At 36.7% G+C, this 23,449-nt stretch overlaps 1 protein-coding gene across 1 annotated transcript; it reads left to right on the top strand.

Annotated features, from left to right (window-relative positions):
* The first annotated feature begins 1,833 nt into the window (after window positions 1–1,833).
* Window positions 1,834–15,380, top strand: IBSP (integrin binding sialoprotein). Its single transcript, XM_059681897.1, has 7 exons — window positions 1,834–1,917; window positions 4,277–4,344; window positions 4,438–4,488; window positions 4,584–4,661; window positions 9,052–9,114; window positions 13,624–13,782; window positions 14,340–15,380. The coding sequence occupies exons 2-7, from the start codon at window positions 4,291–4,293 to the stop codon at window positions 14,865–14,867; spliced, it is 933 nt and encodes a 310-aa protein (XP_059537880.1). The 5' UTR covers window positions 1,834–1,917; window positions 4,277–4,290; the 3' UTR covers window positions 14,868–15,380.
* Window positions 15,381–23,449: the final 8,069 nt, after the last annotated feature.

The following is a 23,449-nucleotide window of genomic DNA, read 5'->3' as shown; positions in this document are numbered from 1 at the left end:
CAGGGCATGTATGGAGAACAGGCAATCAGTGTTCTCTCTCACATCAATGTTTCTCTCTCTTCTCTCTCTCTCTCCCCCCCCCCCTTGGGTGAGGATTTAAATATATATATATATACTAGTGGCCTGGTGCATGAAATTCATGCATGGGCATGAGGGGAGTTTCCCTCAGCCCGGCCTGCACCCTCTCCAATCTGGGACCCCTTGGGGGATGTCTGAGTGCCAGTGTATGCCAGATCCCTGTGGGATTGGGTCTAAACCGGTACTCAGACATCCCTCTCCCAATCCGGGACCATTGGCTCCTAACTGCTCACCTGTCTGCCTGCCTGATCACCCCTAACCACTCTGCCTGCCAGCCTGATCCTCCCCAACTGCCACCCCCTGCCAGCCTGTTCACCCCCAACTGCCCCCCCTGCCGGCCTGCTCGCCTCCAACTGCCCCCCCCCCGATTGCCAACTCGCCCCCACCTGCCCCCTGCTGGCCTGCTCACCTCCAACTGCCACCCCCTGCCAGCCTGTTCACCCCCAACTGCCCCCCCTGCCGGCCTGCTTGCCCCCAACTGCTCCCCCCCCCACCAGCCTGCTCACCCCCAACTGCCTCCCCCACCGGCCTGCTCACCCCCAACTGACCCCCCCCCCCCACCCCACTGGTCTGCTCACCCCTAACTGCCACTACCTATTGGCCTGCTCAACCCCAACTGCCCCCCCCCCCCCGCCGGCCTGCTTGCCCCCAACTGCTCATCCCTACCAGCCTGCTTGCCCCCAACTGCCCTCCTCTGCCAGCATAATTACCCCTAACTACCTTGTCCCTGCCACCATGGCTTTGTCCAGAATGAAGTCCAGAAGGTCTCCCGGAAGGTCTACCAGTCTAATTAGTATATTACCCTTTTATTAGTATAGATATATTTATTAATTTTTGATTTCTCAGGTAGAATAAAATTACTTGGGGAAGAATAAAATTACTGAACAAGGAGAATATACAAGCTATTAAACTAAATTTCCCTTTGCAAATTAAACAATTTAGCACTTTAGTTTATCAATTAGTCCTTTGTGTGTTCAGTTTTCATGAATCATTTCAGAAACAACAGATAACACTTGCCAGCTATAATTCTATTTTTCTATATATATAAAACATTAAATATGAAAATGAACAGAAAAGCGCTATACAGAAGCCCAAGGGAAAAAAAAATTTGGTTACATTGCTTCTGCAATAAGAAAGGACCATATAAATAACTAATCTAAGAGGTTTATTTTACAAAACAAAAACTAAAACCTTCCTATCAGTAGAGTGATCCTTAAAAGTTTAAACTTTTATCCTCAGTGATATTTTAGCAAATATATCTTATAAATCCTGACATTTAATTGTACTGATTTTTAACTCATGAAGCAGTGAAGCATATTTCAAGAAAATATAAGATAATTGATATGAAATATTGTTATTCAGTGCTTTATTATTTAATTGTTTTTACTAAACTAATAATGTAGGACCATATTTGATGACTAAGTATTTTTCCTTTCAACATAGTAAACACTTGTATAATTATGACATTTTTAAATGGTTAAATGTTTTGCTATTTTAATTCAAATCCAGTATATTATATATATTCAGAAAGCAAACTATTCATCTTCATCTAACCCTTCAATTAAACTCCACAATGCAAACTTCTTGGCACTAGAACTATGTTTCATGTTTATTCAACTGAGCCTGTGTCTTGAAAAAGTGTTGATGTTTGGGGGTTTTCTGGTGAGAATCCACATTCTGACATCACCTTGACCGTGACAGTGATTGGCTGTTGGAAGGCAAAGGAGAGTTTATATCCAGCAAGGGCAAGTGAATGAGTGAGTGAGAGGACAGAGGAAATACTCAATCTGTGTCACTCACTCCTGTGAGCTTGCCTCTTCATTCCAGGACTGCAAACGGGTAAGATTTAATATGACAGCTTTGTTATCTTAAAAATCAAACAGTCCATGTTTTACATTTCTGGACTTGGCTTTAAATTTTTTTATTTAAATGTTGATATTATTGAACTGTATAGAACGACTATGTAATTTCATACTTGTTTACCATTAAATTAGTACCTCAGACTTTAGATTTTTTCCCTCCAAAAGACTGAGCTTATTAACTAGACAAGTATGCTTCCTGCTTTCTACCTCTGCATCTCATAGATAACTGTTTATTTCCTCATTCTGAGACAGTCAAGACAACCTGAGTGAATTCTATTTTGCATTTGCAAATCTGCCTCATTGTATGCAGATCACTCCATAAGTTATGCCTAATTAGCATTTCCATTATATAAAATCTTTTCAATACATTATACATTCAGTTTCAAAGTGTTACTATCATATAGCTCTGAAATCAGCATGGAAAAATATTTAGTGCTAGAGAAATAGATGATATTGGTGGTTTATCGTACTTTTCCCAACAAAAACTTGTAATCAGAGTCACAAAACTATCCTTTAAGAATATTTAAATTGTTGTCTGGGTTATTATGGTCAATATAGAGGTCTTTGCTTTTGCTGAATTGCAAAGTAAATAAAATGAGATTTATGTAGGCAGCCAGTTGTTGCCTACCTGAATATCTCGGTTCTTTTCATATTGCCCCTGCTATGTTTTCATCTAGTTATCTTTATGGTTTGTTCTAAGAAATTTACATAATAAAAACTCTTTCTACAGTCCTATGTATTTAACTTTTTATCTCTTTAAGATATTATTAATATTCCAACTCTTTTTCATAAAGCTACAGAACAACAATCTTTCTGTTTTTTTGGGAGGGGTGGGGGTGGAGGTAGGGGGGCTGGATTATAGCTGGCAAAGTTCAAAATATTATTCAGAGCACCCCAAGGACAATGAAAGCTTCTTAAACAGATGAACCCCCTTCAGGGGCAAGATCTCTTTATCCAGTGTGACCACCAAGAACTTTTCCTAAAGTAGGAAGACTGTGAGGAAATGTGTCGGCATCAAAATCAAAGACCCACTCTGCCACAAATAGAATGTGGCTTAGGACCCAACAAGCTCCTTCAGGCCTCAAACCCTCCCTGATGTAATGTTTACTTTCAGCATGAGATACCCAGAACGGATGCAATAAATCTTGTGAACGGTGACAAAATGCAAATCAACCTCCATGGTACAGTATATACATGGGTCTTACACATTTTAAATGTAACTTTTCCAAGTGTGCCTATAGGGAAATTGCCATCACCATTACATATTGCTTCTAGAAGGTAGCAAAGCTGTCGCTCTGACTGAGAAAGCACTCACGGTTAAATGTGTATGTCAGTGCCAGTGGGTGGGTGTTAGTAGGCTGTCAGCTAGTTTATGCAGACTCTATTAAACTGGGTTTTATCAAATACAATTCAATTAAGGTAGGATTTCACTAATTCTCTTCCCTTTACTTATGAGGATTCCACGTGGAACTGAAATCTTTGCATGGCTACAACCCCCAAGACTGTTCAGGAATTACTCCCACTCTGAGAGTGGCATCTTCAGTTCCCTGACCCCAGAAAACCCCTGACCTACCCCATGACAGACTCCCCTACTAGTGACGGAAAGCGTAAATGGAGCTGGAGAAAAACCTAATTTAAGGAAATTTGCCCCCGATATTTTAAGGTGACACTCTGATGAACTCTTCCCACAGCAACATCCTAAGACATGGCTGTTGGTGCAACATGCTATGAGAATAGTAGTTCACATACTATGGATCACTCCACACACACACAAAGATATCGAGTATTCTAAAATATTCATAGGAAAATGGTGCCTCATCTCAATTTTACAAATGACATTTTAGTTCAAAAGCTACATAGAAGTTGGAAACACCTGTAGAATCATTGGCATGAAAACAATCATTTCAATGTATTCAATTTTTGCTTTGTTTTTAATTAAAAAGAAAAGAAACAGATCTCATAACCACATTAACAATTCAATTCACTTAGCTAATAATCCTATGTCAGTGATATTAGGAGGCCTACCAGCCCCAGTGTGACGTATGCTAAGCATTCATACCCTTTGAAGTGAAGAGATGGTCTTCTAGTGACACATCATAGCAGATAGGTTAAGACCAAATATGGGACTCAAGATTATTTAAACAGGTGGGTACAATCAGTCTTCTATCCCTTAAATAAAAGGAACAAATTTTAAACAAAAGCAGAAATTTGGTCATAATTATTCAAAACTATAATTGGGGAGAAAAAAATTAAATATTTCATCATCTAGTATGAGCAAAAAAAAATTGCACTTTTATTTTTAATATTTATTAACTTTACCACTTCATTAATTCCAGAAGCAATCACCAAAATGAAGACTGCTTTAATTTTGCTCAGCATTTTGGGAATGGCCTGTGCTTTCTCAGTAAGTTCTTTATTAAAAACGTATGTTTATTTCCATTTTTATCTTTTTTATGTCAATGAGAGGATATGTAGTAATTAAATATTTTTTAAACAGATGAAAAATTTTCACCGAAGAGCCAAATTAGAGGATTCTGAAGAAAATGCGGTAATTAATTTTAGCATACTTCCTTGGCCTGACTACACTTACTCTGGGTGTATTTGCACATTAAACATGAATATATATTTATTTTGTTTATGCAGGTTTTTAAGTACAGACCACGGTATTATCTTTATAAGCACGCCTACTTTTATCCTCCTCTAAAACGATTTGCAGTTCAGGTAAGTATAAACACTAATTTTTCTTTTTACACATTTCAATTGAAAGAGAATCAATTTTTTTTAATTTTGTTTTATTGCTTAAAATATTACAAAGAGTAGTACATATATCTCCTTTTTATTTCCCCCCTTGACCTTTCCCTGGCCTCCCCTACCCCCCAGTGTCTTGTGTCAAATTTAACTATGAAACACTGAGTTAAACTCTCACTGAAACTCAGCCAGAAAGATCACTTAATACAAAGTTTGTTTTTAACATAATAAAATAAAATTTATCCTTAGTTCTCTTTTAAAGCAAAGATATACCAAACAGAGTAAAATCATTTGGGTCCAGTCTAGAATATAATAAAAGCAAATACCTTGACATATTGAATTCAGGTATTTTGGCTAACTCACTGACAAAAGTGGACGATTTCATCAGTTGTTGATAACTAAGTCAATCACAAGGCCATTAATCATCATGTTATAGTTGATTCAATACCGTCATACAGTTGTTTTACATCCAACAATTTTAGAAACCTTTAACTGGTAGAAAAAATTGACTTTATAAACAGTGGAGACCATTTAAAAAGAAATTTTTGATAATCAATGTTGATTGCTGAGGATTTTTTGAACCTTTGACCTGTGTAGGTCACATTGGAGCATAATTATTATAATAACTGCAGAGGAAAGAGAGATATTCATGAAGTAAACCAACATGCTTATGAGAAAAACAAAACATTCTTGAAAACAAAAAGAAAAATAGCCAAACTAAAAATAAAAGTTTCCATTTTTATTGGGTTACCTGTGAAGAGGGCCTTTGAAAACTGGAGGGTGTGGTGTTGATTTTAAATACACAACAAACCAGAATTGCACTATTTTTATTCCTATACAGTTCGGGTTGAGGGTACCAATTATGCACCATTTGACTCAGGACTCCTGAGACACTAAAAGCAGTCAAGATACTGAAAAGAATGCCTCAGCACAGTGGGTTGGCACAGCATCCTCCCATATGTTGGGCCAACCCATCTCTAACTCATACAATGATAGGAAATGATCATTTTAAAGTATTTCTAGCACCATAATAATTATGGGGAATGTGTGTGGCCAAAGAAATATGAACACAAATGATACAAGAGCTGTGGGTTTTCAGAATTGTCTTCCATTCTTTGGTTCACCTCAAGCCCATAAATAAACACTGTTCATTTGAAAGTTTACTTGGTTTTCTTTCTTAAATAAAACAGAAATGATAATAAATTCAACTTTCTGAGTAGCTCCTCAACTTTCTAAAATATCAGGTACTTAAAAAGATATTCACACCTAGAAATTTATATATGTGGTCCAATTAAAATATCTATACTGAAATGATATTAGGAAAAGTTTTATTTTCCATTGACAGACTCTAAGTATATCTTTAATATACAAAATTTCCACAAATTATCTGCAAATTGGTCCATCTCAACTAATTAAAAATATGAAAGTAAGATAGTTGTTTTTTTAAAAAGAATCCAATAAAATATATCTCCCCATTTAACACTCTTACATAGTATTTATGATATACTCTTCTATTTTGCAGTTTGACTTTCAAGACTTTTTTCTTATGTTTACTTGTATATTTTTCATTGCTCTTCATTATTTATTCTCTTAAGTCTATTACTTACTGCTCAGATTGTCACTCCACAATGGATTCAGCTGTATTGACTTTGAAATTTGTGTTTCATTTAAACAAATCTATTTATATATAATTATTTCTAAAATACCAACTTGTATGAAACATGCTATAGTGATTGCAAAGCTATTAACAGTCTACCATAACTTATCTATTGGTGTGCTATAGACATTAAAGTATAAATAAGGTCATATCTTAAGCATTTTTAATTGAAGAAATTGCTTTTTTATGATTTTTATGATTCAATTGATAATTGATTAGTATGTGAACTCTTTGAGGGCAAGAACATTATCTTATATTTCTCACTAGGGGCTCAGTGCACGAAATTTGTGCACTCGGGGCAGGGGGTCCCTCAGCTCGGCCTGTGCCCTCTCACAGTCCAGGAGCCCTCAGGGGATGTCCGACTGACAGTGTAGGCCTGCTCCCCACAGTTGGACATCCTTAGCTCTGCCGCAGAGGCGGGAGAGGCTCCTGCCACTGCTGCTGCAGTCGCCAGCCACGAGCCCGGCTCTGGCTGAGCAGCACTCCCCCTGTGGGAGCACACTGACCACCAGAGGGCAGCTCCTGCGTTGAGCAAGATCAGGCCAAAATTGGCTCTCTGACATTCCCTGAGGGGTCCCAGATTGCGAGAGGTCACAGCCCAGGCCGAGGGATCCCACCGGAGTATGATCAGGGCCGGGAGGGACGCGGGGGGTTGGCCAGCTGGGGAGGGACTGCGGGAGGGCTCCAGGGCGTGTCCTGCCAGTCTCACTCAGTCTGATTGGCCGGACCCCAGCAGCAAGCTAACCTACCAGTCGGAGCATATGCCCCTTGGTGGTCAGTGCACGTCATAGTGCCTGGTCAACTGGTAGACTGTCTGCCTCCTGGTGGTCAGTGCACATCATAGTGAGTGGTTGAGCGGCCTTAGCATATCATTAGCATATTATGTTTTGATTGGTTGAATGGATGACTGGACAATTGGACATAGCATATTAGGCTTTTATTATATAGGATATTGAACTCATCTCAGCTATCACAGTGCTCAATACAGAGAAACTGTCCATATTTCCAACCTCATCTCTTGTTATGACCCTTATTCTCAGTACAATGCCTGGAATGTATACCTGGGAGTTGAATAGATGGAGTAATAGAAGTTAGAAGGAATAATGGTTAATATATATATATACTTTTGGAAAATCCATAGGATTTAGTGACAAATTATAATAGGAATAAATGAAAGATAGGAAATGAAGGAAAAGCCCAGGCCTCAAGGCATTACATTCAGTTTTATAATTGTTCTCACTATAGATATTAATTGAAGAGGGTGTGTTTGGGCTAGGAATAAAGCTAGACATGAGAAAGTTTGGAAAATGATGAAACACTCCCACTGAAGCAAAATATGCTGTCCTCTCTATATAATTTAACTAACAAATAAAAGTAGTTCAAATATAATATCTTTCTTTATTTACTCTCTGGGCTGGGAAAAGAACAACCATTAAGGTCACAGCAGTGGAAGAGCAGGTCTAATTATTCTCTTTTCCACCCAAGGTTATTCTTGGCTCAAGGGGACAAGCATTCCCTTTCCTTGGGTGGAAGGTGTGGCCACCTGAGGCATAAGCCCAGCAGGATGGCCCTGAGTAGGACTGGATCCGGACTGTTTCCTAAAATCCGATTTCTAACCTGGAGGTTCTTCTGCAGCTATATTGTCTAAGGCCCATGGAATTTAACTGAGTCAGAATCAAAATTAACATTTGCAGAGTAGAAAATGACAGAATCATAAGTTGGGTATCCATTTGTATACCTGCTGCCTTTAAAAGTTGTGGCACAGAAAGAAGGAAACTTCAATTAGATTAAAACTGGGAGAAAGATGAAGAATCTCCTCCACTGTCTTAAAGGCTCTGAAAGCAAAAGTTTAGATTTGCATTTTCCTGTAAAAAGTAGCAAAGCTCATTAATTTATAATTATATTTGTATATCAGATTCCTTGGTTCAATTTATTCTCATTCAATATTGAGCTCTATAGAGGGATGGTACTCTAAAATTTCATAAATGAATTAATTTTTCTCTTAAATAACTTCCAACATACAGGGTGGCCAAAATAGGTTTACAGCTGTGAGTACGCAAGAGAGATTATTTTTATATTATTATTTATTTATTATTATGTTATTTTTATATTACAACTATAAACCTACTTTTGCCCATACCTGTATACTAATACATATTACAATTTTAGATATTAGTTTTATATAGAAAGATAATAAAAATTATATGCAAATTTAATTTCAAGTGAAATTCTAATTTAAACTCACCAGGAACATGAATTACTTAAGATATCATTTTACTAGTATAGTAAACCTAATCATCATTTTATTCATATTTTATAAAGAAAAGAAAATAATGTGATCTACGCCTAGCCCAAGATTTGCCTTGAACTGGTTGATGTCATGACCATTCTTGGCTTCAGATTCCTTCTTTGTAAAAAAAAAAAAATTGGACCAGATAATCCTCTTGGTCTCTTAGAGCTAAGCAATTTTGTAATTCATTGCTCTAGTTTTTACATACAAAGTGTTTTTAACAGATTGTCTATGTTTTGAGGGTAAAAATGGAATATCTCATATGTATCTTGATCATTGTAAAATACCCTTTCCTCTCTAACCTCATTTTATTTGTGCCCAATCTCCTTTTTCACATTAGCACGAGAACTGTTCTAATAAATGTAAATCTACGTATATAATCACATGTGTATGAATTCATGTGTACATTTTTTTAGAACAGTGACTCATCTGAAGAAAATGGAGATGGTGATAGCTCAGAAGAGGAGGAAGGGGAAGAGGTAAGAAATTTCTGCAGTTTTTTTTTTCTAACAAACCAGGCAGCACAAAAACAAATAGGAAACTAGTTTACTGTAGTAGGGACTCAGCAAACAGCATTGCCAGCTTACCAACTGCCCACAGTCTTCTATTTTGGACAAGTAAAATGTTACTTAAATTAGAATAAACTAAAATGACCTGCTTAAAACTATTGCAGTTTGGGGTTAAAGTGACCTGTACACAAAACCAAAAGTGGCCCCATTTTAAGTGGAAGAAGTCTGAATTCTGATAAAAAGGAAAGAAAGTGTTATTTATATTTAAGTGGATAGGACATGATGGTAAAATACAAGTGTATAATAGTTCTAAACTCAGTGAAATGCTTATTTTAATGACTAAATTTACCAAGTGAGTAGTATTTGAAAACTAATCTTATATCCTCTACACTACAGTGTTATTGTGATTCATCAGCCTTTCTTGACCCACCAAAGTAGCATTGTTCTTTTTAATAGGAATTTCATGTCTTTTTTGGTTAATGACAAAATTCATGTTTTTACAGAAATGCAAATACTCAAGATGTAAAAATGTCTTCCAATATCGTACTAAAAATCAGTGTAGTCATGGCTAAAATTCATCTATATATCTTGGAAATTGTGCTAACATGTTTATAACTGACACTCTTACCCAAGGATATGTACTAATTAGGAACATTTTTCTGGGTTATCAATTATAGCAATCCACTGGTTTGGGAACCTTCTAAGTTCAGGTATTCATAGGTGCTATTTATTAATGGACAATGACAGTAAAAAATGGATCATAAATAAATGTTTGTTAATCTTGAAAACAAAACAGTGCAGGAACTTTAAAAATGACAAATAATTAGTTTAATTTTTTAAACTGTAAAATTAACATTTCCAGTACAATAATTTACCCTACTAGCTTAAAGAAAGGCCTTAACAAGAATATCAAGCCAGTACCAGGAAAAATGCCACCTACTAAATCCCACAAATTTCTGCCTGTATCGAACATAGTAATCTTACAGAAGAACTAAGCTGGGATAATCCACTTAACTACAGCTGTTCACTGTACAGTGATTGTAAAATTGCCTTGACAGCCAGATTTCCCAAGGCTCTTCACTTGTTGTAATGGTGGTTGGGGATGGAGGAGGAATAGGATGCCTTTACTACTCAGATGCAATCACACACACTCAAAATTTTGCCAATAACCACTGAACATATATGATCCTCCAAGAAATTATCTTTAAACTCCCCATGACGCAGGGAACTTAGAGAGTCCAGGGGTCCTCAAACTACGGCCCGTGGGCCACATGCAAATACAAATATTGTATTTGTTCCCGTTTTGTTTTTTTACTTCAAAATAAGATATGTGCAGTGTGCATAGGAATTTGTTCATAGTTGTTGTTTTTTTAAACTATAGTCCGGCCCTCCAATGGTCTGAGGGACAGTGAACTGGCCCCCTGTTTAAAAAGTTTGAGGGCCCCTGTTAGAGACCATAGGTTTCATTCCTCTTTAGGGAGAAATAGTGCAGTACTGTTTTCTGTATCTCCTTGTCCTGATTAGCACCGTTTCTTATACATATATGGTGCCCAGTAATTTTTGGTGGTTTGGTTTTGAACCATCAGAGGAATAAATGCTCCAAAGATCATTCATTAAAAGTGATCATTGAAAAGTGGATGAAAAAAACTTGGAGTCTTCCATTCTAAAGAGATTCTACAAGCACTTTGCCCCCATTTCTTCCCTACAAGTTCATTGGCAATTCAGACTAAACATAGTCTCCAAGAATTGTATTCACATGAGAAGGTGTGTAGGCATATTTTCGATTTGGTAAACATATATTTTTTTCCACTTCTAAACTATCCAGTCTCAATAACTACAAAACCTCTGTTAAAATACAATACACTTAACACAATTATCATGAGTATGCAGATTGCTGAAATTTCAGAAACTGAACACACAAGTGTAACGGGCACTCATATAAAAAAGCAATCCATGCTTTGGGCTCTATTCCATTCATTAACCAACCCCCACCAAGGCAACTGCTATGTTGACTCCCAACAGATTTTTTTTACCTTTCTGTGTATTGTATGCATATATGGAATCACACAGCATATACTCTTTCATGTGTGGCCTGTTCTACTTTCAATTTCAGAGACTGATTCTTATTGTTCTATAGTTGTAAATTATTCACTCTCATTGTTAGTATTTCATTATGTTAATGTACCACAATGTATTATTCTTCTGTTTATGTGCATTTGGGTAGTTTCTATGAACATTCTAGCATTCCCTCTGGTGAACATATGCATTCATTTCTGGTCGCCAATTTACCTGGAAGTGAAATTCCTAAGTCAAAAGGCTATGCATATGTTTAACCTGAGTAGATTCAACTAAACAGCTTTCCAAGGCAGGTGTACCAACGTGAACTCCCACCGTCAGTAGGAGGGTTCTCACCAACACTTTTTCTTTCAGTCATTTTAGCATTCTAGTGGGTTAATAATACTTTTAAAGTACAAGTTACTGCTAATAAACAGATTGGCCTATTTTCCTTTATAACTTATTGCAGCAGGACATCCTCAAATAGAATATCTAGGAAAAGAAAAGGTGTTGTAGGAGAAAATGTAAATGTCTATAAATTGGGAGTTTGGGCCTTTATTCGTGACCCTGGCACTAATTAACTGCTGTCTATTGACCTCATATGAGTCATTTATTTCACCGGACCTCAGATTTTTCACCTGTGAAATGAGGGTATAGGACCCAACTTGTATATTTTCATACTCTAAGGATCATCCCTCCTCCACACCTGAAAGATTTCATTTGTTGGACTAAAACGTAAACATGAAAAAATAAATAAACAGTATGGTGTTTGTGGACTATTTAACACAATTAGCTTGGAGATTGTTTTGGGGTTGACTCTAGCATTCCCAAGAATTCACTGAAACAGTGGAATTTATAAATTTTCTGAAGCAAACATATTTATTTTTATATTTAAATATGTTTTTATTGATTTTAGAGAGAGTAAGGGAGACAGAGAGAGAGATAAAAACATTAATGATAAGAGAATCATTGATGGGCTGCCTCCTACATGCCCCCTACTGAGGATTGAGCCCACAACCAGAGCATGTGCCCTGACCGAGAATTGAACTAAGATCTCGTGGTTCCTAGGTTGATGCTCAACCACTGAGCCACACCTGCCGAGCAAACATATTCTTTTTTAATAATAAGGCAGACTAAATCTGAGTTTTGTTTGTTTTTCAAGTCTTCAAATATAGGAACCCTAGTTAAAGTAATCCTAACATCACACTATCTTTAAAAATACATTAAAATAAATTCAATTTCCAGGACTTAAAGTAAATAAATTCTATAGAAATGAATTCCTGATTTTTAATATTAGCTATGAAATACTTTGTGAAATTAGTTCAATTAACAAACAGTTGCCTAACAACATGGAGTAAAGGAAAAAGACTAAAATGTTAAAAGATTATGATAAGCATTCATTTGAGGAGAGGTAATTTTTAAAAAACATATTCATGCAGAGCATAATATATTACTAGGGTTTCTTGGAGTGTCTAGTTTCCTCATTGCACAGAAAAACTGATTGCATGTCAAATTCCTGACATCTTTTGAATACTGCATATGCCATAGAACTGGCTTACAATTGGCAGATAGATTTTGAATTAAATATATCCTTTTTCTTTTAATAAGCTTAAAAACTAATGCGATGCATTCATTTTTTTTTTTTTTGGTAATAAATAAGACATGCTACCAATTTGTTTGAAAGGAGTTGGTTTATATAAAAAATTCCTTTTTGAAAAATATATACTAGTTGTAATGTGGACAACTCAGATAAATTCTAACCATCATCAAAAACTTCAAAGGCTCAGCTTTTTGAGTTATAAAGAGATAGCTTCATCACTTACCATGAGAACTTAAGCAAGTTTTTAGCTTTCCTGAGCTCAATTTATTTTTCTAAAGAGTAAGAACAATAATCCTACCTTACAGTGCTGCTATAAAGAACTAAAGAAAAATAGGTATAAAGTTCTCAGCTAATTTGTCAACAAGTACAAGAATTAATTTACTACCATGTTGTAGTAATTGCTAATAAGATTTTTAAAATTTTAATTATTTAAATCAAACATTTTTAATCAACTTAAATTATATTACTTCAGTTAACAAAAAAAACTTTAATTGTGAGACTTTAAGAACCTAAATCTTGTATGTTGTGATACCGTATAGAAAGATATGCTGAAATTTTTATACAAATATTTATGAATTAATTAAATAGAATGTAAAAATATCTAAAACACACCATAGTGAGATACATAGTATGTGGTAACTTTGAGTTGAGTTATAAAAAGTTAGAAGTGCAAATGGTATAAGAGGAAGCAGAATTATCAACATGGGTGATGAGCTGGCTGAGCAATACAAAGCCTTTTTTCCCAACAGTGGTCCATGACTCCAACAAATTTCGAGTTAGCTTCTGGCTAAAATAACTTTTTCTGCTCTGGACATTTCTACCAGGAGAATTCAAATGAAGAAGCAAACAATGAAGAGTCTAATGAAGATGAAGAATCCGAGGCTGAGAACTCCACCCTTTCTGCTACGACACCTGGCTATGGCGAGGAGACCACGCCTGGAACGGGAAATGTAGGCCTAGCTGCCATCCAACTTCCCAAGAAGGTAATAATTTGCCCCAATGTTAAATATGACCTCATTCCTCCACTGAAGCTTAAGGTTATCCTGACACTATATACAGAGAATTCTGTATTGTCTTTTTAACTCACTGAGAAAGCAAGAGCAGATACAATTTTCTGGTTTACAAATAAGGAAAGACCTTTTTCCATGCAAGTTCTCTTCCCATGATATTACAGTGACTTGCACATTATAACAGAAGATTAAGGACAAGCATCTTAGCAATGGATTAAAGGTCTTGAGAGATGCCATTACATTTCAGGGAACAGGATTCAAGACAGAAAGCGAGTAGCAAAGCTATAGAAAGCAGCTCCTACAGAGACAGCTCATTTATCAAGTACATTTTTCTCCTTCAAAACCCAGAGACAAAGGTCCAAATTCTGAATTTTTGAAGTCCCCACCAATCCTTTTGTAAGTTAAATTGGCTTCAATTCAGAATTACATCTAGAACAAGGCTATCGGTACAATCGGTGTTGAATGAAGTGATGGCCTTTTTTACAATTTTTCATGCCTAGATTTGGATTCTTTCAAATTTTCCCTTCCAGGCTGGAGATGTAGGAAAGAAGGCTACAAAAAAGGAGGAAAGTGAAGAAGAAGAAGAAGAAGAAGAAGAGGAAGAGGAAGAAAATGAAAATGAAGAAAACGAAGCAGAAGTGGATGAAAATGGGCAAGGCATAAATGGCACTAGCACCAACAGCACAGATGTAGAAAATGGCAATGGCAGCAGTGGTGGAGACAATGGAGAAGAAGAAGAAGAAGAAGGGGAAGAAGAAAATGCAGAAGGAACCACAGTGGCTGGAGAGCAGGACAATGGCGGGTTTGAACCCACCACTCCACCACAGGAGGTCTATGGGACCACCCCCGCACCACAGGGGGGAACCACTACCGCTGAGTATGAGGGGGAGTATGAACAAACAGGCACCAATGAATATGACAATGGATATGAAGTCTATGAAAATGAGAATGTGGAACCTCGAGGGGACAATTACCGAGCCTATGAGGATGAGTACAGCTACTATAAAGGGCGTGGCTATGATAGCTATGATGGTCAAAATTACTACTACCACCAGTGAAGGCCCAGGCTGGGATGAAGTCATCCATTTTGGTGTTTCATATGGCTACAGTTTTCAATGTTCAACTCAGGAAGGTGCAATGTAACACACGTGCATATAATAATGTGGAACGCTGCTACTGTTCCAAAGGGATTTTCTGTAATTGCTTCTGCAAGTGATGGGCTTCATGCTGCTTTCCCCTGGTATGTTCTTGAGAGGTCATTGTAAATCAGGGTCATTTGTCAAGTGGTAAACAAATCCATGAGATTGAGTTCAATTGAATGTTTTGAAGTTGTAGTTGTTCTATAAGTAGTATTTTTAACGTGTTCGCTCTATTACTGCTAAAACATACTTTTTGTGCAAGAAGTGATTCTAAGAAGAAACTCATTGACATTAGTGACACTGTATACAATAAATCTGTAATTCTTTAATCATACTACCTATCCAACACTGTATAGTTTAATTATCATCCTCATGTATTTTTATGTGACCTGTATGTATATCCTATTATGGGTTTTATCACAAATAAAAATGCAATCCTTAAAATGTGTTATATGAAGAAAAGTGAGAGATTAGGAATGAACACAAAGTGAGGCAAGTAGGGGGACAATTCAGCTAAAAGGATAAAGGCTTATTTCCACTATAATTGAAAATTCAGAAAAACTATAAACATTTTCTTATAGATAAATCAACTTATCTAAGATTTTTACATGCTTGCAGGCAGGGTCAGCCATATACATCAGGGGGAATAAATGGCTTTTATTAGGGTTACCATATTTAACAAATAAAAAATATGATACCTTTTAAAAATTGAATTACAGGTAAACAATGAATAATTTTTAGTATAAGTATGTTCCATGGAATATTTGGCCTTTGTGAACTATTTGGACCATACTTATATTAAATGATTCATTGTTGCCTGATATCCAAATTTAATAGAATGTTCTGTGTTATATTTGGCAACCCTACTCCTATTTAATTTGCTTTAAGGTGTGGTAGGGAGTAGGGTAGGATATTAAACACTTAAGCACACACACCACACATACATACACAGAGCTGATATGCAAACCCTTAACTGCAATTTATGCTTTAATCTAACCCTAAAAACAAATTTCTAATGGGAGTAGTAAGGGAAAGTAAGAAGCAAGAAGACAAAAATTTATTCATCTTATTATTTAGTCATGTATAAGTTGCTTTGAGCATTGACTATGGAGCAGGACAATGTTTAGAGTTTAGACATTGAGTATATGAAAACAAAGAATCCTGTCCTCAAAGTGATTTCCATCTGATAACTAACAGTTGTAAGGTATTACATGCATCAATTCATTGTCTTCTCACTTTTTATTTTGAAAAATACAAAGCTTTCAGAAAAGTTGGAAGACTAGTACATGAGCACTTTTATTACACCTTTCACCTAGATCTACCAAGGGTTAACACTTTGCAATATTTATGTTACCTCTTTCTGTCTATTTCTGCATGCCTGTCTTCATATACATATGTGTATATACTTCTTTTCCAAATGACTAGAGTGATTGTAGATATCATAACATTATGACTCTTCACCCTGAATACTTTAAAATTTGGTGTAAGAATAAGGGATTCATATACATAATCACAATGCTGTTCTCTTTCGCAAGATGTAATATTTTCAAATATATAATCTATATTCAAATTTTCCCAATTATTACAATAATTTCCTTTATTGCTAATTTATTCAATTCTTGCAAAACTCCATCAGGCACAAAGAAGTTATCTGTGAAGTTTATTTATTTATTAATACCCCAAAGTTATTCATTTTTATATAGCAAAATTGGTTCATCTTTCCCTCATGGTTTCTTCCTTTGCTTTTGACTCATGTAATATGGGTAACCATTATCCTCCCTCAGGGATTTGAGCTAGCTCACTTCCATCCCTGAGTGCAGAATGATAACTATTCTCCAACATTGCTCCAAGCATCTAGGCGTCTCCTTTAGACTAGTGGGGTTTGTTAAGAGAACTGTGGCAAAGTATTTCTTAGAGTAGGCAATGCCAGCCAGCAGAGGGAAGATTCCTGGCCTCCCCCCAGATGCCAGCATGAGTAGGCAGTCAATTGGAGTCTGTAGACAACCAACTACCCAAGGGCCTAGATGGAAGCAACATAAAGTTCTTAGACAAAGGGGTGGGCTGGTGAGAGCTATGATTTAACACAATCCTGGGCACACCAATGCCTCCTTCAGTAGTTCTTTCAATCATACCTGCAAAATCTTCTGTATGGAAACCCCCCTCTTGAAATATTTATCCTACTTAGGATCACATATTAGAGTCTTAGCCTCCTTCTGTCATCCTAGCTAGCTAGGCTTGCTGGTCTCTTGCTCCAAGTTCTCTTTGACTTTCCCTACTAAAGCTCTATTTTCTGTATTCCCCCATGGATGACCTATCTGAAAGAAATTTGATGAGAATTCAAAATATTTGAAAAGAAAAGAGAACACTTTTATTCTTCCAAGATAATCCTTCTTGAGATTAGCCATTTGAGAGTGAATAAGCCATTTGAGAGTGAATCAAATGGCTCTTTTTAATGGAGGAAAGATTAAGAATGAAGTAAGCTATGCTCATAGCATCTCTTCACCAGGCTGCTTATCCTTTCTTGCTCCAGATGGAATCACAAAGCACTTTGCCGAGACTTGGGAAGGAGCGCACTCAGTCCTTGCCCACGTGTCTACCTGGAGACAGGTCAGGTTGTCAGGAAGTCAGCAGAGCTCCTCCCCTACATGCCTCTTCCAGATCCCAAAACTTGGGAGGCTTATGAGTGTCCTGGGCCATTCTAAAGGAGGCTGGCCACACAGCGGAGTTGGCATAAGAGAAAAAAAAGGTCTTAAGGCATAAAGAGGATTACTTCTCTGAGTTGAGCCATGGCAGGCATGCAGGCCCTTGCCAGGCAACAGTGTGCTGAGAGGTTTCTCAGCACAGGCCTCACGGTGGGGTGGATGTCTGTGGGTGTCAGCATGGCCACAGGGCAGCTGCTTCTCAGAGATGACTCTGTCCCTCTCCCTGTGGTCATCCTAGGTCCTGTTCCCTCACTTCAAGTCCCTCTTATTTCCTTCAACATGATGCCTCAATCAATATCCTCCCCAGATAGTAACCTGGGGTGTGTACATATTTAATCTATGGGAAACAATGAATAACTCCCCTTCAACCCTTTCAATTTATTAGGTGACATAAATTCTATACCCTGCTTCTTTCATGGCTAACCCTGTGAATGTCCTACCACCCTTTCTTCTCTTTACTTAGAGACCATAGGTTTCATTCTTTACAAAATTTTCGCCTTGAAAAGCTAAAGCTTTGTCTTTCAAAATGATTGCATCTATTGAGAGCTCCAAGGGCTTATTTCAGAACCAAAAAACCAGAAGTTGACTTTCTTTCCATTTGGATTTCACTTATAAAACAAAACAAAATAAAACACAATCCATCTCTAGGCGAAGTGAATCATTCTGAATGATGAGAAATAATTAAAGTGAGAGAAAAGTAGAAAAATAAATACTCTTTTGAAAAGGATAATCCAATATCAAGAAATATTAGTCTCACTTAGAAAAAGAATCAATATTAATTAAAAGGAAACAATGAAGCAATCACTTGGATGTTTTGTTTCAGCAAATGCAAATATTTGTAAATATTTTCTGCCCTTAGATTTTGAAAATACTTAGTGGGTTAAAAACTCATTAACTTGATTTGTTAGTCTAAGACTGAAAGTTCCCATGCAAATTACATTCTATTATATTCTGTTCTTTCTCAGGATATTTCCCCCTTGCATTTCACAACACCCAGGGTCCAACAAAGTAAGACTTCCATCAATGTGTACACAACTTGTCTTATCTCTTTTTATAATACAAATTCAAACTTCAATATTTTAGTCAGAGGTAATCAAACTTTCTCTGCAGCAAAAGTCAGCAAACTTTTTCTGTAAAGGATAAGATAGTAAATATTTTTGGTTTTGTAGGCCATACGGTTTCTGTCACAACTACTCAAATCTGTCATTATAACAAAAGCAGCCATAGATAGTATGCAAACAAATTGGCTTGGCTGTGTTCCAATAAAACTTTATTTGCAAAAACAAATGATGAGTCAGATTTGGCCCACAGACTATAGTTTGCTGACTCCTTATTTAGATGATTGACTAAAGTCATTACTATGAAGAACTGATTAAAATTTTAACTGTTTAATCACTTAGGATATAAACAAAGGATCAGTGAACTCATTATCTTTCTCTTCTTTTCTTCCAACTTGAAACTTGGTCCTTTGTTTTAAACTCTTTAAAAATTAGTAAAATATCTGGTGTTTAATACAGTAATCGGTGAGTTATCTCCTTTTTGCAAATACTTGATAAAATGCTCCCTATAGTTCTTGGGCCTAAATGCATCGAAGTATTATCTTTGATAAGTAATATTTGAGGATATCTTTTTCACTATACTAATTATCTTTTGAACTTTAAGATATTATCAGGTAAGTCTCAACATTTAGTCAGCTGAGAGAAAGCTTGACCTTGATTCTAGCTGTGGGATAGTTATGTAAAGACTGCACAACATAAGCCATTACTTATTCTGTGTAGAATGGGTTATCATCAAATCTAGTATTGTGATAATAAATTCTGAGTCAACTTGACTGGGCCGAGGGGTGCCCAAATTAAACATTATTTTAGGATGTGTCTGTGAGGGCATTTCTGGATAAGATTAGCATTTGAATAGTGGACCACAGTAAAGTTGATTGCCCTCAATAATGTGGGTAATCATCATTTAACCGATTGAGGCCTAAATAGACAAAGGGCCTCAGAAAGGAAGAGGCCTCCTGAGAAAGGACAGAGTATAACAAACATAATTTGCATGAAAACTTTTATTCTTAGCCCAACAAATCCAGTTAATGAGTTTTTAACCCACCGAGTATGTTAGGTCTTAAGCCATCATGTAGGAAGTCCAGCCTATTCTGCTGAAGAGAGAGGTCACACACATGAAGAAGCACCAAGGTGCCATCTTAGATGTGCAGCCTGGTCAAGTCTTCACATAACTTTTACACCTGCCCCTCTCTGACTGTCTGAAATGAGAGATTCTGAGTGAGGACCTTGTAGCTGAGCTAAGTCAACCCATAAAACCTTGAGAAATAACAATAAATTGATGTGTTTTTAAAATATAATATTTTGTATTGATTTCAGAGAGGGAGGGAGTGATAGAAACATCAATGATGAGAGAGAATAATTGATTGGCTGCCTCATGCATGTCCACCACTGGGGATCAAGCCTGCAACTGGGGCATGTGCCCTGACCAGGATCTAACCATGACCTCCTGGTTCATGGTTCAGCTCTCAACCACTGAGCTACGCCAGCCAGGCAAATTGGTGTCGTAAACCACTAAGTTTTGTGGTAGTTGATTACATAGCAATAGATAATGGGAACAGTAACTGACAAGCATAGAGAAAATCTTAGTTCATGAGAATTAAGAAAATCATGAGAGAAGAGCTAAAATAAAATAACAATGCAGATAAATATGAAGTTAAAAACTTAGAAGACTAAATATGCTCCAATCTGGTAGGAAAACATCAGTATGTGTCCAGTACAATGAATAACTAGCTGGCAAATGTAGTCATATTTTGTATCCTAAGGAGAAGAGTCTTGGTTTTGAAAGACAAAGCGCTACCTCAGAAAAAGACTATTTTGAGAATGAGAGATATTTCCCCCTTGAGGTCACACAACAAAGTTTTGTAGCCACTTCCAGCAATATCATCATGTCCTGAAGGAAAGGGTTGGTCCATAATTACATTTTAACTACATCCTCTGAGTTACATTTTAAGGTGTAATAAGACATCATTCTAATATAAAAATAAAATAAAATTACATTGACATGTCTTCTCTTTGCTAGTAACAGCGGAACAAGTAAACAAATGGCCTAGAGAAAAGAACACAGCCAGCTTCACGCTGTTCCATGACCCTCCGTGGTTCCGTATCTGGCAGGAATTTTTATGTACTTCTGTTGAAATTCCCAAATATTGAGAGAGGAAATAAAAAAACTACCTTAAAAATAAGAATAATTTTGGGGTAGATGAGAAAGTTGGTTGTAAGTGATGTTTTAGAAAAAAAAATGACCTTTTAAAAACTTAGAATGAATATTGATACTTATGAATGAACATATTTAAAACAGAAACATTTCCTTCTGCTAAAAACAGGGCGAGACTCCCAGCACACCCCACTCTGGGATCAGTGGGGAGTAAATGCCTGAAGCCTTGTCAAAGCTTTAAGGGTCTTTATGGGAAAGTGGAGACTGTTCAACAATGGCTCCTCTTCTCCGCTCACAACACTGTAATGATTCCTCCCCTGGTTCAGAAGGGGAAATGCTGTATATTTGTTGTGTATGTAAATTACAAGATAGTTATTTTATGTCAAAGCACATGAAAATATATATATAGAATGTGTTTACGTCTACCGGCCGAAGATGATACAGAGAAATGTGTTACCTAATAGTGTTAAGAATAAGTTGGAAAAGAGGATGAAAAGATTGCTTTCAATGTTAAGTTTTAAAAAATGTAAATCAAAGCAACTGGGCATAGTATAATGAAATATAGAGGATTTGGATGGGAGGTTCCAGAAATAGACGGGAAAAGAAAAGAAAACAAACAAACAAAAACAAAACAAGTCCTTACTCCTGGATGAGGGTTTACTAGCTGAAACTTGTGTTGCAGCTTGCTAGTTAGGTATATTTTAAATGATTGTTCGCCCTTGAGTTAAGGGTAAGAAATGAAAAAGCCACCACAGAATGAAACATGTCCCATGAACTGCTTTTATCAAAAATCTCTTGGAGGAGCTACTCCACGCGGCAGCCTGAGGAAAGCCGTGCTAGAGCACCATCGGTGGAGTTGTCTGTACCTGACCATGAACCAAGAACCAGAGAAAGTTCCAGTGTCCATTTCTTGCCCTTTTGTATTGCTTCCTAGTTTTGTTTTATTTTCTAGTTAAATTGAGATGGTGTGAGGATAAATAACCTTTCTTTATAGAACCCTGATCTTTATCTTTCCTTATTGGTTCCTAAGAAATTTACAGCAAAACTGCACAAAAACTTAAGAAAATTTTTGCTGAGTTTTTGAAGCTCAAGCTCAACCCAAGATGTAAGCTACCAGAGGGTTGAAGTGACACCTCACCTTCACAGAACTTTAACAAATGGTCATTCTCAGGCTTTCCTCCCTGGAGTTTCTTCTCTGTAACCTTCCAGTCAGAATAGGGTATTGTTTTGTTTTGCTGTGTGTGTGTGTGTGTGTGTGTGTGTGTGTGTGTGTGTGTGTGTTGCCAATTGTAGGTTCTAAATTTAAGGCTCAAGTTGAATTTTTTTTTTTAGCTTTGAATTCATTTTAGCTTTAGAGCATATATATTTAGCTACTACCATTTACTCTTTGGTAGGACTAGTAGCTACATCAACCTTTTTCTCTTAAAATTTTCTCTCATAGAACACAGCTTAATCTAGATTGAACTAGATGCTTTCCCATGACTTATCAGGACTGGGGAACCTTTTTTGTACCAGGGGCCATTTGGATATTTATAGCATCATTCTTAGGCCATACAAAATTATCAACTTAAAAATTAACCTGCTATATTTGGTCAAACATTTAATTAACTCACCCCTAATACCTTGGCTGGGCCAGACCAAATGATTTTGAGGGCCTTATAGGGCCTGCGGGCCAGACATTCCCCACCCCTGACTTAAATGAAGGGGAAATCTCTTTCATACACACTAAACTTCTTTAGGGAAAAGAAAAAACAAAGGAAAAGCAATATCTAAACTATTGAAACTATAAAATAATATCAGTGAAAAAGTCAACAAACATTTTCCAAGGCTGTACCATGTATGAGGCACATTCCAGGGGTCTACTTTCTCTGAATCATTCAAAAGTATAAAGTTAATATTACAGAACAATGTACAACCATAAAACACTGCATAACTTGCTAATTGTTATAGGAATTCCTGAATTATTCATTGCCTTAATGGAATGTGAAAATGAGCATTTTTGTGGTATTCACATCTGGCTACTGTTTAGATAGCTCTATTTTTCTGTTCAGTCTTATGGCTCCCTGAGCACTCTTTCTTGTTGTCTTTTTTCTTTCCATTTCCTTGGTAGTCTCTTTCTGCATTACCCAAATCCTTTGCACTTTGCTGAAATTCTGGTCATTAATATTTATGACGTCTAGAGCCGTAGCTCTTAAACGTGAACTCTATTATATTTTTCACTACTGCATTGTTTTTTTCCCTTATCAAGTAAGTTGTAGAAGACCTGGTGGGAAAACAGAGGACAGAAAGAGACACCGAAGGATGTCATCTGAATAGCAGATTATCATTTAATGATAGGAAGACTGGGTGGGATGGATAGCTATTATTTATTTACCATTTAATTTGGAATTAGGTGCTGGACTAAGCACCGTGCAAACATTTGTTCATTTAAATGTTTATGCTGACTTTCTGAGACAGTATGGTGTCGTGGTTTTCAAACCTCACTTCGGAGTCAGATTGCCTGATTACATATTATGGCTTTTTATACATGCTAGATATGTGACCCTAAGCAAGTCACTTTACTGCTTTATGCCTCATCACTAAAAT

The sequence above is a fragment of the Myotis daubentonii genome, chromosome 1 (genome assembly GCF_963259705.1).
Source record: "Myotis daubentonii chromosome 1, mMyoDau2.1, whole genome shotgun sequence".
Taxonomy (NCBI): Eukaryota; Metazoa; Chordata; class Mammalia; order Chiroptera; family Vespertilionidae; genus Myotis; species Myotis daubentonii.
Note: the sequence above shows the minus strand (reverse complement) of the source record. Positions and strands in the feature narration are given on the sequence as shown.

Bases quoted from the DNA above. Each gene is read 5' to 3' on its own strand.
- IBSP (XM_059681897.1), top strand. From the start codon at position 4,291: ATGAAGACTGCTTTAATTTTGCTCAGCATTTTGGGAATGGCCTGTGCT. The intron at 4,662-9,051 runs GTAAGTATAAAC...ACATTTTTTTAG, and splicing joins TAAAACGATTTGCAGTTCAG to AACAGTGACTCATCTGAAGA. The intron at 13,783-14,339 runs GTAATAATTTGC...TTTCCCTTCCAG, and splicing joins CCATCCAACTTCCCAAGAAG to GCTGGAGATGTAGGAAAGAA.